Source organism: Podarcis gaigeae (genome assembly GCF_964106915.1).
Source record: "Podarcis gaigeae genome assembly, chromosome: 2".
NCBI classification, from domain to species: Eukaryota; Metazoa; Chordata; class Lepidosauria; order Squamata; family Lacertidae; genus Podarcis; species Podarcis gaigeae.
In genome coordinates this window covers 117,808,821-117,826,166 of record NC_139679.1, presented here as the reverse complement: position 1 = coordinate 117,826,166, position 17,346 = coordinate 117,808,821, and the positions used below count along the sequence as shown (strand labels likewise).

At 46.8% G+C, this 17,346-nt stretch overlaps 4 protein-coding genes and 1 long non-coding RNA gene across 9 annotated transcripts in view; 3 read left to right on the top strand and 2 right to left on the bottom strand.

Annotated features, from left to right (window-relative positions):
* Nucleotides 1–11,185, bottom strand: part of LOC310837598 (uncharacterized protein) — a 202,246-nt gene extending 191,061 nt beyond the window's left edge. For 2 of the 5 annotated variants that reach the window (XM_083724443.1, XM_083724444.1), the window contains exons 1-5: nt 10,958–11,174; nt 6,626–6,715; nt 5,234–5,360; nt 3,566–3,676; nt 1,514–2,817 (exon numbers count right to left, since the gene is read on the bottom strand). In XM_083724443.1, the coding sequence (XP_083580569.1) occupies nt 1,514–2,817; nt 3,566–3,676; nt 5,234–5,360; nt 6,626–6,649 (1,566 nt within the window). In that variant the 5' untranslated portion in view covers nt 6,650–6,715; nt 10,958–11,174. Of the gene's footprint in view, nt 1–1,513; nt 2,818–3,565; nt 3,677–5,233; nt 5,361–6,625; nt 6,716–10,580; nt 10,885–10,957 lie in introns of those variants that run through there. The other 3 variants (XM_083724446.1, XM_083724447.1, XM_083724445.1) reach the window with 3 other exon arrangements.
* LOC310837528 (uncharacterized protein) overlaps nt 1–17,346 on the bottom strand; it is a 331,410-nt gene that overhangs the window by 71,443 nt on the left and 242,621 nt on the right. The window lies entirely within an intron of this gene.
* LOC310837236 (uncharacterized protein) overlaps nt 1–17,346 on the top strand; it is a 501,393-nt gene that overhangs the window by 394,444 nt on the left and 89,603 nt on the right. The gene's annotated exons all lie outside the window — the stretch shown is intronic.
* Nucleotides 6,739–17,346, top strand: part of LOC310838295 — a 31,815-nt gene continuing 21,207 nt past the window's right edge. The window contains exon 1 of the long non-coding RNA XR_014560900.1: nt 6,739–7,623. This is a non-coding gene — a long non-coding RNA (uncharacterized lncRNA). The remainder of the gene's footprint in view (nt 7,624–17,346) is intronic.
* Nucleotides 13,114–16,355, top strand: LOC310837873 (uncharacterized protein). The gene is made up of 2 exons (XM_083725081.1): nt 13,114–13,195; nt 14,435–16,355. Exon 2 carries the CDS (start codon nt 14,505–14,507, stop codon nt 15,492–15,494), a length of 990 nt encoding a protein of 329 aa, XP_083581207.1. The 5' UTR covers nt 13,114–13,195; nt 14,435–14,504; the 3' UTR covers nt 15,495–16,355.

Below are 17,346 nucleotides of genomic sequence, written 5' to 3'. Positions count from 1 at the left end.
TGGTGTGGTGTTCTGTACAAAGTGCTTAGTGTTTAGTCTTATTATAAGTTAAAGTTAAGTCTGTTGCAACTGGGATTTCTTATGGACAGTGCCAATGCTGAAAATATTGGATTTGTGACCATGATGCTCATTTGCCTTCAGTAGCAATAAAGCTCTACTGGATGAAATATTCATTGCCTCTGGGCTATTTTTTTTGGGAATCCCGCAATGTGCTTAAGTTTTTACTCTGCTAACTATACACTGGAATCTGCTAAGAATCAATATTGAGTAGAATGATCAATATTGAGTAGAATGCTGCAGCAAGGCTCCTCACAGGGTCCCTGCCATGGGAGCATATTCACCCAGTGCTTTACCAGTTGCACTGGCTCCCGGTGGAGTATAGAGTCAGGTTTAAGGTGCTGGTTTTGACCTTTAAAGCCCTTTGTGGCTTAGGGCCCTCGTATTTATGGGACCGCCTCTCCTGGTCTGCCCCGCAGAGGACCTTAAGGTCCATGAATAATCACAGTTTAGAGGTCCTGGGCCCTAAGGAAGTCAGATTATCCTCCACCAGGGCCAGGGCCTTCTCAGTGATGGCTCCAACCTGGTGGAATGCTACGTCCCATGGGACCAGGGCCCTGCAGGATTTAACTTCCTTCCACAGGGCCTGTAAGACAGAGCTATTCCGCCTGGCTTTCCATTTGAACTTAGCCTGATGTTTTATTCCCCTTCCTTCCCTCCCCTTTTTATGAAGATCACCCGCTCTGGGATCCCACAGCTAATTCTCCCCTGGTCTCCTCACTGGCCCAAATAGGAGTAATTTAGCAAGCTAGACCTGGTGATCATCTAATGTTTATTGGATGGATTTCCCCCCTAAACTGATTTTTGAATTCAGAATTTATTGTTATTCACGTTGTAGACTGTATTTTATGCTGTTTTTTCTTGCATCAATTAAGTGTTTGAAATTTGTTGTTAGCCGCCCTGACCCTGGTTATCTGAACCGGGAAGGGCGGGGTATAAATAAAAAATTATTATTATTAAATTTATTAGAATTCCATGACATGTGATAGGAGAGATGGAAGGGGTGGGACTTTACTCGGAACAACACCATTCCTGGAAAGGAGAGGCACCTTTCAAAGCCTCTCTCTGTGAATAGTGAATAAAGACTTGGTAAGAGCTCTTCTTGTCATCTGCCTCTTGGCTGCCCACTGTGGGAGGGGTCGGATTCCCTGAAGCCTGACCCCAATGCCCTATCTTAAGAAGAGAAGAAGAAGAGTTTGGATTTGATATCCTGCCTTTCACTCCCTTTAAGGAGTCTCAAAGCGGCTAACATTCTCCTTTCCCTTCCTCCCCCACAACAAACACTCTGTGAGGTGAGTAGAGCTGAGAGACTTCAGAGAGGTGTGACTGGCCCAAGGTCACCCAGCAGCTGCATGTGGAGGAGCGGAGACTTGAACCCGGTTCCCCAGATTACGAGACTACCGCTCTTAACCACTACACCACACTGGCTCAATCACTTGCCAGGCTCCTCACTTGCCTTGAGATAGAAAGAGCAACTCTCATGATGAATCGGATGCTGCACCACCGGGATGCCATGGATCCTGGAAAGTGGCCGCTTTGGGGCAAAACACACCCCGCACTCCAGACACTTGAAGCGTTCCTCTCCTGTGTGCGTCCCCTGGTGGTAAACAAAGGACGACCTGTCGGAATACGACTTCCCGCACTCCAGGCACTGGTAAGGTTTCTCTCCCGTGTGGGACCTTTCGTGGCAAACGAGAGAGGAGCGGAAGGAGTACGATTTCCCACACTCCAGGCAAGTGTACGGCTTCTCCCCTGTGTGGACCCTCTCGTGGCATATGAGGCCCGACTTGTCAGCAAAGCTTATCAGGCACTCCACACACTGGTAAGGCTTCTCGCCGGTGTGGGTCCTCCGGTGGCAAACCAGAGACGAACGACTGGCAAAGCTCCTCCCGCACTCGAAGCAGTTGTACGGCTTCTCTCCCGTGTGGCCTCTCTCGTGGTACTGGAGCGACGAGCGGTCGGCGAAATCCTTCCCGCACTCCAGGCACTTGAAGGGTTTCTCTCCGGTGTGGCCTCGGTAGTGGTAGGTGAGGGACGAGCGGCCCGCGAAACACATCCCGCACACCGAGCACTTGTACGGCTTCTCCCCTGTGTGGATTCTCTGGTGATCGTCAAGGTTCGACTTCCGGGAAAAGTACTTCCCGCAGGCCAAGCACTTGAAAGGTTTTTCTCCCGTGTGGACCCGCCGGTGTTCGATGAGAAGGCCCTTGTGAGGGAAGCACTTCCCGCACTCGAAGCATTTGAAAAGCTCCTCGTGGACTCTCTGGTGACCGACGAGCTTCGACTGCTGCGCAAAGGACATCCCGCACTCCGTGCATTTGTGGGGCTTCTCGGTCATGTGGAGTCTCCGATGACCGGAAAGGTTCCCTTTCCGAGCGAACGACTTCCCGCACTCCAAGCACTTGTAAGGCTTTTCCCCCGTGTGGATGCGCATGTGCGTTGCCAGGGTGGACTTGAAATCAAAGGACTTCCCGCACTCCAAGCATTTGTGAGGTTTCTCTCCCGTGTGGATTCCCTGGTGGCCGACGATGACCGTTTTGATGTCCAAACCTTCATCGGACTCGGAGGACTGAGAAGCTTTCTCAGCCACGTGGACTCTGTGGTGCGTCAAAAGCTCTGAAAACCCAGGGAAACATTTCCCGCAATCCACGCATTTATACGGTCTCCATGTCGAGTGGCATCTCCGATGTTCAAGAAGGACGGACATGTCAGAGAAGCATCTTCCACACTCCGGACACACGTTTTTCTTCTTCAAGTCTCCTGTTGGGAGAAAACACACCAGCAAAATTTACTCTTCATGTCTGGAAGGAAATGCTTCACCTAAGGATTATTAGTAATCAGCCGAAATCCTTGGCACACATGAATTCCCTGAGGCTTCCTTCTCAACAGTGGTGCTAGTAAGTAACTTTCTGTTATGGACTTAATCTAGATCAGGGTTTCCAGATCAGGTCTCCAGCTGTTTTTGAACTCCAATTCCCATCATCCCTGACCACTAGCCCTGCTAGCTAGGAATGATGGGTGTACTAATGCGAGAGGCCTTTTTTCAGATGACAATGGAGAATAGATTAAATACTTACTTACTTACTTATTTATTTAAGCACTGCATCCTGATTTGGTATTTTGTTTCCCTGCCACTCTTTTTTCAAAATGGATGGAGGGGGCAAGATTATTGCCATTACAGTGCTACCTTGGGTTAAGTACTTCATTCATTCCGGAGGTCCGTTCTTAACCCGAAACTGTTCTTAACCTGAAGCACCACTTTAGCTAATGGGGCCTCCTGCTGCTGCCACGCCGCCGGAGCACGACTTCTGTTATTATCCTGAAGCAAAGTTCTTAACCTGAAGCCTATTTCTGGGTTAGCGGAGTCTGTAACCTGAAGCGTCTGTAACCTGAAGCATATGTAACCCGAGGTATTGCAGATCTCAGAGCAGAGGTGTTCATGCAGGCAGGGTCTCACTCCTGCCACCCACTTGGATGCTGCCTTGTTGGCCCACTCTGGCTCTCTCACCTGAGGTTGCCTTGAGTACCTCTTCGCCCAGGCGCCGAAGATTAGCCACCCACGGCTCTTTCCCTCGCTCCAGCTGGCAAATCAGGGCTGGCTTGGGGTCTTCAGATCCTCCTTGGGAAATCAGAAGAAGGGAAAAAATAAAGAGGGATTTGCCTGAACTCCCATACCCATCTCTGTTTTTTAAAATTTCATTCATTTGCTATGTTCACGCAGGTCAGGGGTGGGGACCTGATATTCCCAGGGCCACATGCCTCTGGTGGGCGTGGCCAGAGGCAAAAGTGGGCGGAGCAATTGATGGAAATTTTACTTTCGCACAATAGGCTAGTTGCGGCAGCTAGACTAGTGACTGGGAGCGGCCGCTGAGACCACATAACACTGGTCTTGAAAGACCTACATTGGCTCCCAGTACGCTTCCGAGCACAATTCAAAGTGTTGGTGCTGACCTTTAAAGCCCTAAATGGCCTCATTCCAGTATATCTGAAGGAGCGTCTCCAATCCCATCTTTCTGCCCGGACACTAAGGTCCAGCTCCGAGGGCCTCCTGGCAGTTCCCTCACTGCGAGAAGCCAAGTTACAGGGAACCAGGCAGAGGACCTTCTCGGTAGTAGCACCCGCCCTGTAGAACACCCTCCCACCAGATGTCAAAGAGAAAAACAACTACCAGACTTTTAGAAGACATCTGAAGACAGCCCTATTTAGGGAAGCTTTTAATGTTTAATAGATTATTGTATTTTAACATTCTGTTGAAAGCCGCCCAGAGTGGCTGGGGAAACCCAGCCAGATGGGCGGGATATAAATAATACATTATTATTATTATTATTATTATTATTATTATTATTATTATTATTATTCCTACACACAATTGTTATTCAGAGGCATTTACTGGCTCTGAAAGTGGAAGTGGGACACGGCTGTCATTGTTTTCAATTATTAAAAAGCAATTACAGGGGGAAGGGGGAAGGCACTGATCAATATATGTATTTATTTTACTTGCCAAAATTTCTCTTGCCCCAACGTTAAACACATATCATGGGATGAGCGGCGTAAAGTCAACAACTGCATTCATAATAAAAGTGCAAAACGCATCGCAGAATAATAGATCCGCTTGATGCATCAAACATAGCTGGATCCCTCCACAGGGAAAGTGTGGGTGAACAGGTGAGTTTTAAGCAGACACCTGGATGATTCCAGCCCTGCAAATGACTTCCAGCTGTCCATTTGGGAGCGCATTCCAATTGGCCAGTTTAACTAGATCCAGAAGAGGCAGGAGGATTGGAAACCTTTTGTAGAATACTTAAAGCATCATTGTAAACATGTAAAAACACAGGTAGGATCTGAATAAAGAACTGCAGTAAAATGAGTATTTGGGAACAAGTGGAAAGCATAAGACACAGAATAGCTATAATATGCAGTGATATTAGAAAATATATGGAAACCCCGGAGGGGTGGAGGGGAAGTCAAACAGCAAGTGGAAATCAATTAGAAAACATTAAATTTTAAACCTTCAAAACATACTAATAAGGATTGAAAAGGGTGGGGTCTGCATTCCAAGGGACAGAGGCCGCCACACTAAAAGCCCTGGACGTAGCAGACATAAGGCAAAGCAAACTTCTGCTCGATATGACATCAACAAATGCTTCTGGCCCAAATGGGAAAGGAGGCTGCTTACCCAACGAGGCGACGTTCCCATAATTCTCCAGCATGACCTCCTTGTACAAGGACCTTTGGGCTGGATCCAGCAAAGCGGCCTGGCCCTCCGTGAAATATACGGCCACATCTTCGAAGGTCACCGGCCCCTGCAAGGACAAAAAGAACTCAGCTAAGTAGCCAAGCCCCAGAATCCCTGTAAGTGGCAAATGCAGAAGAAAATCCTACAGGAGAGGACCCGCAAGTGGGTTAAACCCCTGTTCGTAGAACTATAAAAAAGGTAAAGGGACCCCTGACCATTAGGTCCAGTTGTGGCCGACTCTGGGGTTGTGGCGCTCATCTCGCTTTATTGGCCGAGGGAGCTGGTGTATAGCTTCCGGGTCATGTGGCCAGCTTAACTAAGCCGCTTCTGGCGAATCAGAGCAGCACACGGAAACGCCATTTACCTTCCCGCCAGAGCGGTACCTATTTATCTACTTGCACTTTGACGTGCTTTCAAACTGCTAGGTTGGCAGGAGCAGAGACCGAGCAACGGGAGCTCACCCCGTCGCAGGGATTCGAACCGCCAACCTTCTGATCAGCAAGTCCTAGGCTCTGTGGTTTAACCCACAGCGCCTAAAAAATCTATACTTCACTGTAAAACACAGAAAAAGCAATGAGTGACATTGGAATCAATTGCACAACAGTTTCCCGCTCGCAAATCGGCAATAAAACTTTTTTTGTTCTGTTTTACCGTATGTCTGTTTCAGAAGTGATACCGTAAAAGCCAATTTTTGTAACGTCGCAAATTTAAGCCACACTTTAACTTTTCACAGTTGGAATGGGGGGGGGGGGATGTGGCTTATATTCGGGCCAATAAAAGTACCTGATTTGCACTTCACACCCATCCTTTGAAGTTCACATTTCCCTGAATCTTGCATTGTAGCTCTCCAAGCAAATGGTAAGTACAGAAATGTGTATATCAGAAGAAATTGTGCATAAAAATGCAGCCATTATTATTATTATTATTATTATTATTATTATTATTATTTACAACCACCACCTGCCATTCACCAGCAGGTCCCAGGACAGGTTATGACAATTTAAGATTCAGAATCTGAAACAACTAAAACAGATTGTGGTCATGGAAACAGGCTCCAAAAACACCTCAGGTGTCTAAGGCTGGGGTAAAGAGGTGCATCTTCAGCATTCACCAAAATCTGAATACCGAGGTGTCGGACGCACCTCTGTGGGGAGGGAACCCCACAATTTAGGAGCTGCCACAGAGCATCATCTCTCCTGGGACGCTGCCACTCTGAACTTCTCAACAAGATGGAAAAACCAAGAAGAGGCAGGAATGCCTCTGGATACCAGTGCTGGAAATTCCATTGATTCCAGAACAAAACAGAGCCATATTATTATAGACATCTCTTACCTGAACGTGTTCTGTTTCGTTCATTTTTTTTCCGGTGGAAGGAGAGGATAATCCAGTTTGAGTCTGGTCTATGGTTCTGTACCCTGTGGGCTGAAGAAAAGCAATGAATTTCGGAGCGATGCTTTCCCCCAACGTCATATATATGGATTAGTAAAGATTTCTTACACGGTGGGTTGCAACAATGTAATATAGAGTTATTAAAACAAACAGAGCCGTGGAGTTTGAAGGGATAATCCAGTCCAATCCAACCCAACCCTCTGCAATGAAGGAATCTCAGTGAAAGCATCCCTGAGGGATGGTTGGCCACCCAAACTCTGCTTTAAAACCTCCAGTGAAAGCCAGTCCACCACCTTCCGAGGAAGTCCATTCAACTCTGCTCTTACCACCAGAAAAGCTCTTCCTAATGTTTAACCGTAATCTCCTTTCTTGTTTTTTTTTTGAACCCACTGTTTCCACCCTCTAGAGCAGCAGGAAACAAGCTTGCTCTATGGTCCTTGCGACAGCCTTTCAGACGGCTATCGCAACACCCCACAGTCTTGTCTTCTCCAGGCATACCCAACTCCTTCAACCATTCCTCATAAGGCTTGGTTTCCAGACCCTTGATTGCCCTCCTCTGCACATGTTCCAGCTTGTCAATGTCCGTAAATTTTGGTGCCCTGAACTGGACACGGTATTCCAGGTGTGCTCTGACTAAAGCAGAACAGAGTGGGCCTATGACTTCCCTTGACGCAAGTGGCTCTGTGGTCTAAACCACTGAGCCTCTTGGGCTTGCCCATCAGAAGGTCGACGGTTCGAATCCCCGCGATGGGGTGAGCTCCCGTTGCTCGGTCCCTGCTCCTGCCAACCTAACAGTTTCGAAAGCACGCCAGTGCAAGCAGATAAATAGGTACCGCTCCGGCGGGAACGTAAACTATGTTTCCGTGCGCTGCTCTGGTTTGCCAGAAGCAGCTTAGTCATGCTGGCCACATGACCCGGAAGCTGTCTGCGGACAAACGCCGGCTCCCTCGGCCTATAGAGCGAGATGAGCGCACAACCCCCGAGTCATCCGCAACTGGACTTAACGGTCAGGGGTCCCTTTACCTTTACCTCTTATGACTTTACCTTGATCTGGACACTAGACCTGTGTTGATGCAGCCTAGAACAGCATTAGCTTTCTTCACTGCTGCAACACACTGTTGACTCATGCTAAGCTTGTGGTCCACCAAGACCCCTAGATCCTTTTCACATGTATTACGGGCAAGCCAGGCAGCGGTGTCCCCCCATCCTATATTTGTGCATCTGGTTATTCCTGCCTAAGTGCAGGGCCTTACATTTGTCCATATTGAAAGAAGACGGCTACAATCATTTTAAAAAGCAAACCAATCGCTAGAATAAAGCCGTTCCAACCAAACAGAAGTCTCCAGCTTCAGAAAAAGAGGTCGGTCCCACAAAAAGAAGTTCCTTAACTGTCCAACCGTCTCCAGTAACAAAACAAAAGAAAAGCTGGTTCAGGCTGTCTGGAGTGAATGGGTGGTTTTCAACACTAGCGGATTGTGCAACATGTTCCTTACACAATAACCGCACATTAACGGTGGATTTGTTCTGCTTTCGTTTGTTCAGCAACAGTTCCCCGATGCTGCCCCATGTCTGCTGCCTGGATGGGGGGCTGCAACTCCACAAAAACGGCGAGTGGGAACATTGGCGGTATGAAAAGGGACAGCATTTCAGCAGGAAGCTACGGAATATGCATCAGCTGCAAAATGGAGCAGCGCAACCACCTCCAAACAACTGCAAGTGTATACAATTTTAGGAGTGGGGTTGTGTGCAGCCTTGCCTAGAGCATCAGGAGGAAAATCACCACAAATGCACGATCAAAAGGGTGTCTTGCAAGGGGCCTCATATGGCAAAATAACTTGAGGAGCCGTGGATGCTATTTACTGTCACTTGGCTGAGGGGTTGCCAATTGCCGCCACCCCCCGCAAACAGATAATTATGCTTTATATATGAAGCAAAATATAAAGACTCCCCATTATATTATTTACCAGATCTCAGTGAATAAAGCTATTTCTCTCCAGGTAAGAAAAATCAAATTAAAAAAGAAAGAAAAAAGCAGATTTGGGCTAGAGTCTGTGAGCTAATGTGGTTTTCTTTTCTTACAAAGGCAACAAACGAAACAACAAACTAAAATGCATAATGAAGAATAAACATAAAGGGAAGAGGAATAACAAGTCTAAAAAGCTGAAGAAATAATGTACAGTGGTACCTCGGGTTAAGTACTTAATTCGTTCCAGAGGTCCGTTCTTAACCTGAAACTGTTCTTAACCTGAGGTACCACTTTAGCTAATGGGACCTCCCGCTGTCGCCACGCCGCGATTTCTGTTCACATCCTGAAGCAAAGTTCTTAACCTGAAGCACTATTTCTGGGTTAGCGGAGTCTGTAACCTGAAGCAGTATGTAACCTGAAGCATATGTAACCCGAGGTACCACTGTATAGCATAAAATATATTTCATGGCGGGGTACAAAGTTCAAATTTATTGCAAAATATATGAGGAATTCATAAAACGTCAACAGATAAAATCACACTCATGTGCCAACCATGAGATTGGTTGGTCCTATAAACCACAAACAGCCCCCCAACCTGAGGCGAAATATGAGGGTCCCCATTACTATTATTATGATTTATTAAATTTCTATACTGCCCTTCATCCAAGGATCGCAGGGTGGTTTATAATATAAAAACACAAAAAGGTGCTCCATAATAACAAGCAAAATCAATATGTGCTGCAATTGCCTTTGGCAGCACATATCTTATAGCATCAGTTTTTCAGAATCGGCAATGGGCACAGCTTTTTAAAAACCACATGCTGAAAGAGTAGCAAGATGCAGCCTTCCATTCTTCAGAGATCACATTCCTGAAAGATCACCCCGTCGTGGGGATTCGAAACTTGACTGGATATAGGTAAAGGTAAAGGTAAAGGTACCCCTGCCCGTACGGGCCAGTCTTGACAGACTCTGGGGTTGTGCGCCCATCTCACTTAAGAGGCCGGGGGCCAGCGCTGTCCGGAGACACTTCCGGGTCACGTGGCCAGCGTGACATCGCTGCTCTGGCGAGCCAGAGCCGCACACGGAAACGCCGTTTACCTTCCCGCTGGTAAGCGGTCCCTATTTATCTACTTGCACCCGGAGGTGCTTTTGAACTGCTAGGTTGGCAGGCGCTGGGACCGAGCAGTGGGAGCGCACCCCGCCGCAGGGATTCGAACCGCCGACCTTTCGATCGGCAAGCCCTAGGCGCTGAGGCTTTAACCCACAGCGCCACCTGCGTCCCTGACTGGATATACATCAGCGTAAAAGAAGACGGGGTCCCTGTCACGGAATCACAGAATTGTGGAGTCGGAAGGGACCGCGAGGGTCATCAAGTCCAATCCACTGCAATGCAGGAATCTCAGCTAAAACATATGTGACAGATAAAGTAAAAAATAAAAAATCAGCACTCGACTGTGGCTTTGCCTTAAGGGATCTCTCCCCGCTCCCTTCTACCTTGTTATCATGGATGCTTTAGCTGAGATTCCTGCATTGCAAGGGGGTTGGACTAGATGACCCTCGGGTCCCTTCCAACTCTGCAATTCTGTGATTCCGTGACAGGGACCCCGTCTTCTTTTAAGCTGATGTATATCCAGTCAAGTTTCAAATCCCCCCCGACGCGGTGAGCTCCCGTTGCTCTGTCCCTGCTCCTGCCAACCTAGCAGATTTAAAGCACACCAGTGCAAGTAGATAAATAGGTACCGCTCTGGCGGGAAGGTAAACGGCATTTCTGTGCACTGCTCTGCTTCGCCAGAAGCGGCTTAGTCATGCTGGCCACATGACCTGGAAAAACTGTCTGCGGACAAACGCTCCCTCGGCCTGTAAAGCGAGATGAGAGCCGCAACTCCAGTCATCCACGACTGGACTTAACAGTCAGGGGTCCTTTACCTTTACCTTTATATCCTGTCAGACCATGGGTCCATTGAGCTTCAGTGTTGCCTGCTCGGGCTGGCAGAAGCATTTCAGGGGGTTTCAGGCAAGTGTCTCCCCAGCTTTACCCAAACAGGCCAGAGACTGGACCTTGCACCTTCTGCATGCAGAGCAGCTTCCAAGGCCCTCCTGCTCCCCCAAGCAAGGTGGAGGCTCGTTATTATTATTATTATTATTATTATTATTATTCCACTGCATGTAATTTAAGGCAGGCTCCTGCAAGGGGGGAGCCCACCCCTCTCCCCCATTTATTCCAGGCACTTACAGCAAGACAAGCTTCCTCTCTCTTAACCCCCCACCTACCCCAGATCTGCCCCCCCCCCCCGCTTCCCAGCACTCACAGGCTGTGCAGGATTCAAGCAGGCAAGATCCAGAGCCTACTTCTCCAATGCACCCAAAGGAAGCCCCTGCAAGCAAGGAAGGTCCTTACAGCCCCCGGGGTGTGGGGCTGCAGGGCCCCGATTTCCCAACAAAGCTGCTTCCCCTCCAGGAAGACATCGCCCCCCCCCCCAGTGACCTCACGGCAGCAGGATCCCCTCCCCTCCTTTGAAAATGGGGGTTGAGAAAAAGGCATTGTGTGCAAGGAATGCTGGGACTTGTAGTGTTTCTCCCTCTACCACCCTTTCCTGATCCAAAGCTTTATGGGATTTGTAGTCTTTTCTGATGTATGGAAGTGAGAGCTGGACCATAAAGAAGGCTGATCGCTAAAGAATTTATGCTTTTGAATTCTGGTGCTGGAGGAGACTCTTGAGAGTCCCATGGACTGCAAGAAGAACAAACCGATCCATTCTTAAGGAAATCAGCCCTGAGTGCTCACTGGAAGGACAGATCCTGAAGCTGAGGCTCCAATACTTTGGCCACCTCATGAGAAGAGAGGACTCCCTGGAAAAGACCCTGATGTTGGGAAAGATGGAGGGTGCAAGGACAGAGGACGAGATGGTTGGACAGTGTTCTCGAAGCTACCAGCATGAGTTTGACCAAACTGCAGGAGGCAGTGGAAGACAGGAGTGCCCGGTGTGCTCTGGTCCAGGGGGTCACAAAGAGTCGGACATGAATGTGCTGCAGGTGGCAGCACATTCGGAGTGCAAGATGTTGTGACGAGTGGAATGCTGTTTGGGGGCATAAACACTTTTTAAATTAAAAGATTATTAATTATTATTAATACTAATTTATATTTATATTAAATCATTTCAACATATTACATTATACAGAGAAAAAAATGAAACACCCCACCCTAACCCAGATGGCAATACATATACAACCAGTGCTTTTTTTTCTTAAAAAAATGTTTAGGGGGTACTCTCAGTTTGACTCAAGAAAATCACCATTTTATAGTTCAAATCTGGAAAAGTAAATACAGTAAATGGACAAAATTAAAAAGATTCACAAAATGTTTAGGGATATGCATACCCTTGTGTACTCCCCAGAAAAAATGTACTGTACATAACTGCAGTCTCATAACATTAAGTTCTTGTCGCAAACAACTATTTGTGCAGAAGGCAACAGCTTAACCAAAATGTCTTATAACATGTGGGGAGTCCTCTGTTTTTCTTTATAGCCACACGCGTTATAACAATGATAATTTATTCCTTCGCCTTCACCCTAAGTTCCAGGTTGGTCACAGCAATTTTAAATACAATTAATTCACAAGACCCTTAACTACTGGGGTCCAGGATACCTCAAAGACCATCTGCTCCCTTATATCCCTTCTGGGAATTATAGGGCCAGAACTATCTAATTTGTACTTATGGAATATGCAGAAATGGCAAAACTTACTGAAGAATAAGAAATCAAGATAACAAACTTTTTATAAAAGAATGGAAATGGTTTATTGAATTTTTACGGATAAATTGCAAACAGATAAAAACATTGTAATAACCTGCAGATTTATAATATATATTTAAAGTAGATGAATAAATGAGCAAATTAAATTAATTTGGATATACAGAAGATATTAAAAAATAAATTTAAGGAACCACAGAAAGAGGAGGAAGTCAGGTTTTGACATGTTAAAATGATTGTAAAATTAATGAAATGTATAAAACTGAAAACTATATATATATATATATATATATATATATATATATATATAATATATAAAATATATATATATAAATTTTAAAAATGCCGCGCCATATCCATATCCATATGCAATGGCAGGATTCAGCCCCGCTCCTTAGCTAAATCATACAGCCGAGTCTCTCAGACGCTGAAGTTGAATTGCTATAAACAACAATTCCAACCAGCACTTCCGCTCTGCCAGCCAATCCCCGCCTCTGCCTCCCAACCGCAGCCAATCAGACTGCTCAATTGCAAACGGGTGCCGCCCCCGGCGGCCCAAAGCGTTGCTGGGAGTTGTGGTTTTCCTTTTCCCCGGGAACCTTTCCAGGTGCAAAGGTTGCTGGGATCCGTAGTCTTTGCCTTCGTCTCGCTCGCGGAGTCTGCCTTTCCTAGAGAGGCTCTACGGAGCGAAGAGGAGGCGGAGGAAGGAGCGTCACTTCCGGGCCTCCCAAGCCTACCGTGGGAAAGTGGCCCTCGGCTTTCCCACGGGCGCAGGATGAACGACTCCAGCGGGGCTGGTGAGTTGAGGGTGGGTTATATATATATAGTGGAAGTGGAGGTGAGGACAGGTGACCCCACCTAGGCCCGAAGTCACCCCAGGCCTCAAAACCAAATTTCCCCTTTAGAATGAATGAATGAATAAATGAGAGTCATCTTGGCCAGTAGCCATTGAAAATCCTCCTTGAATTTGCCTAACACGTTTAAAGCCAGCCAAGATAGCAGCCCATAGAATCATAGAATCATAGAGTTGGAAGAGACCACAAGGGCCATCGAGTCCAACCCCCTGCCAAGCAGGAAACACCATCAGAGCACTCCTGACATATGGTTGTCAAGCCTCTGCTTAAAGACCTCCAAAGAAGGAGACTCCACTACACTCCTTGGCAGCAAATTCCACTGTTGAACAGCTCTTACTGTCAGGAAGTTCTTCCTAATGTTTAGGTGGAATCTTCTTTCTTGCAGTTTGGAACCATTGCTCCGTGTCCGCTTCTCTGGAGCAGCAGAAAACAACCTTTCTCCCTCCTCTAGGTGACATCCTTTTATATATTTGAACATGGCTATCATATCACCCCTTAACCTCCTCTTCTCCAGGCTAAACATGCCCAGCTCCCTTAGCCGTTCCTCATAAGGCATCGTTTCCAGGCCTTTGACCATTTGGGTTGCCCTCCTCTGGACACGTTCCAGTTTGTCAGTGTCCTTCTTGAACTGTGGTGCCCAGAACTGGACACAGTACTCCAGGTGAGGTCTGACCAGCGTAGAATACAGTGGCACTATTACTTCCCTTGATCTAGATCAAGCCCACCCCAACATTTTGTGGTAGCAAGATGGGAAGGTGCAAGAGAAGGGCACCCTTCTGAGGCCGGATCTCCCTTCTCCAGGTAGCACCAGACCCAGGGGGGCTGGGAGGTGGTTGTCTCAGACTTGCAACTCCCCTGAGTCTCACCCAGCATAGACAACGGTCAGGGATGATGGGAGTTATAGCTCAGTTGGTAGAGCACGAGCCTCTTAACCTGCGGGTTGTAAGTTCAAGCCCCACATTGGACAAAAGATTCCTGCATTTCAGGGGGTTAGACTAGATGGCCCTCGTGGTCCCTTCCAACTCTACAATTCTATGACATCTGGAGCGCCACGGGTTTCCATGCCTTTTGCTTAAAACATACCTGTGTCTTAAATGAATGAATGAATTTGTGCCCTATTTTGAAGGTCCTGTTTCTCCCTTGCTGTCTTAAACTGTCACTCTCTATATGTGTATTTGCCAGCAGATGCCATTTGGGAGAACGAGGAGCAGAAGGACAGAACATCCAGGATGTCACAAGAAAGATTGTGACCATGGATGTGGAAATGAAGATTGGGAACCCAGATGAACTACATAGACGGGATGAAACCCTATCAGAGGACGGCAGGAAAAAATCCTCTGCTTTTCAAGGTGGAGATCTACCAGATGTTCAGGAGATGATAGACACTGAAGAGGACAAGAATAAATGTATCACATGTGGGAAAGTATTCAGAGACGACTCAAACCTTAAGCGGCATCAGAGAACCCACACAGGAGAAAAACCCTATCAGTGTTTGTACTGCGGGAAGAGTTTTAGCCGGAACACGAACCTTGCTTCACATCACAGAACCCACACAGGGGAGAAACCGTATATGTGTTCCATTTGTAGCAAGACTTTTTGTGATAAATCGAGCCTTAACCGACATCAGAGAACCCATACAGGGGAGAGACCGTATGAGTGTAACGAGTGTGGGAAGAGCTTTGATCTGAGCCAGTCTCTCATTAGCCACCAGAGAACCCACACGGGAGAGAGGCCCTATAGATGCTCAGAATGTGGGAAGACTTTCAACCGAAGTCAGAACCTCCGTAGCCACAAGAGAATCCACACAGGAGAGAAACAGCACAAGTGCTTGGAATGCGGGAAAAGTTTCAGCCGCAGCCAGAACCTTACGAGGCATCAGAGCAGCCACACAGAGGATAAACTGTATAAGTGCCATGAGTGTGGGAAAAGCTTCCGTCTCAGCCAGTCCCTTATAAGTCACCAGAGAATTCACACAGGAGAGAAACCATATACGTGCTCCCAGTGCGGGAAAAGCTTCAACCGGAGCCAGAACCTTATCAGCCATCAGAGAATCCACACTGGAGAAAAACAGTACAAGTGTTCAGAATGTGGGAAAAGCTTCAACTGGAGCCAAGATCTCCTCCGTCATCAGAGGATCCACACAGGAGAGCAACCCTATCGCTGCACGAAATGTGGGGAACGCTTCAATCGGCGGGAGAATCTTATCAGACACATGAGACTACATCTGGGAGACACCACTTAAGTTGTAATGAGTAGGGTGGGGGGAAGTGAACAGAAGCCAGTTCCTTATCATTAATCTGACAACCCACTTTTATTTTTAAAAGCATGCCATTAGAGAAATCTATGGTGCGACCGCATTTCAAATAGTGTGTACAGTTCTAGTTGTCTCACCTCAAAAAGGATATTGTGTAGTTGGGAAAATTTCCGAAAACAGCAACCCAAATGATCAAGGGAATGGATTAACTTCTCCGCCCTGTGTCAGAATTTGGGTTGTAAGCTCCTGGAGGACAGAGACCTATCGTCTTAATATTACTATGTAACAAAACATGCACAACATTTCTATTCAAACAATTTAAAAAGTTTACGTCCCCTAGAAAAGATGTGTTCCATCGTAAGGCAGAATATAACATTCACAACAGCTTGTTTAAGTGTGTGACAAGAAGTGGTTTTAAACATGCCTTGTTTTCTTGTTGGATATTTTTTGCTTCACTTAACTGATACCCCCCTTTATTTCTGAATGAGTCTATATGCAATGCATTGCTAGCAACAGGAGATTTACTCAGAAAATTCTACTACCCCCATCATTCAGCCCGGACACTGAGCTCCAGCTCCGAGGGCCTTCTGGCAGTTCCCTCCTTGGAAGAAGTGAGGTTACATGGAACCAGGCAGAGGGCCTTCTCAGTAGTGGCTCCAGCCTTGTGGAACTCCCTCCCATCAGATGTAAGGGAGATAAACAACTATCTGACTTTTGGAAGACATCTGAAGGCAGCTCTGTTTAGGGAAGTTCTTAATATTTGATGTTTTATTGTGTTTTTAATATTCTGTTGGGAGCCTTCCAGAGTGGCTGGGGTATAAATAATAAATTATTGTTATTATTATTAAATCCCATTGTGCTCGCTTCTACACCTATCTTTGCCAATCTGGTGGCATCCAGATGTTTCAGACTACAACTCCCATCAGCCCCAGGCAGCAGGTGAATTTGCCTGATTTTTGATATGACTGAATTCATAAATTGCACTGTGCATTAAAAAACCACTCTTCTTCTTCTCTTCTTGTCCTCCTCCTCCTCCTCCTCCTCCTCCTTCTAATTTCTGGGCAGTGCTCACTAGTAATACAGTGGTACCTAGTGTTACAGACGCTTCAGGTTACAGACGCTTCAGGTTACAGACTCTGCTAACCCAGAAATAGTACCTCGGGTTAAGAACTTTGCTTCAGGATGAGAACAGAAGTCGCATGGCGGCAGCACAGCAGCAGCGGGAGGCCCCATTAGCTAATGTGGTACCTCAGCTTAAGAACAGTTTCAGGTTAAGAACGGGCCTCCAGAACAAATTAAGTCCTTAACCTGAGGTACCACTGTAAATCAACTTAAGATTTGATTTGCCTTAAGTATAATAACTTAGAGGTTGCGTTATTCTGAATCAAACCTCTGGTCGGCCTAGCTCTGTATTGTTGTCATTGACTGACAGTGGCTTCTCCAGGGTTTCATAGAATAAAAGATGTGTAAAACCCATTCATGGCACAAGGATCCTGGAAAATGTAGTTGACTCATTTCCCAGACTACAGCTCCCATCACCTCTGACTCTTCACAATGCTGGTTGGGGAGGTGAAATCCAGTATCCAGTGGGGTGGGCCACAGGCTCATATCCCACCCTCCCAGGCTAAGGGGTCGTTTCAAAGACTGTATACACATTGTTCATTAAAAGCACATGACTTCCCCCTCCGCCCAAATGATCCTCACAGAGCTACAATTCCTAGCCCCCATTGTGGGTAAAAAAAGGTAAAGGACCCCTCAAAGAATCTGGAAACTGTTTGGTTGTACTGTACAGTCATACCCCACTTTGTGTTCGCTTCAGGTTACGTGTTTTCGTGTTGCG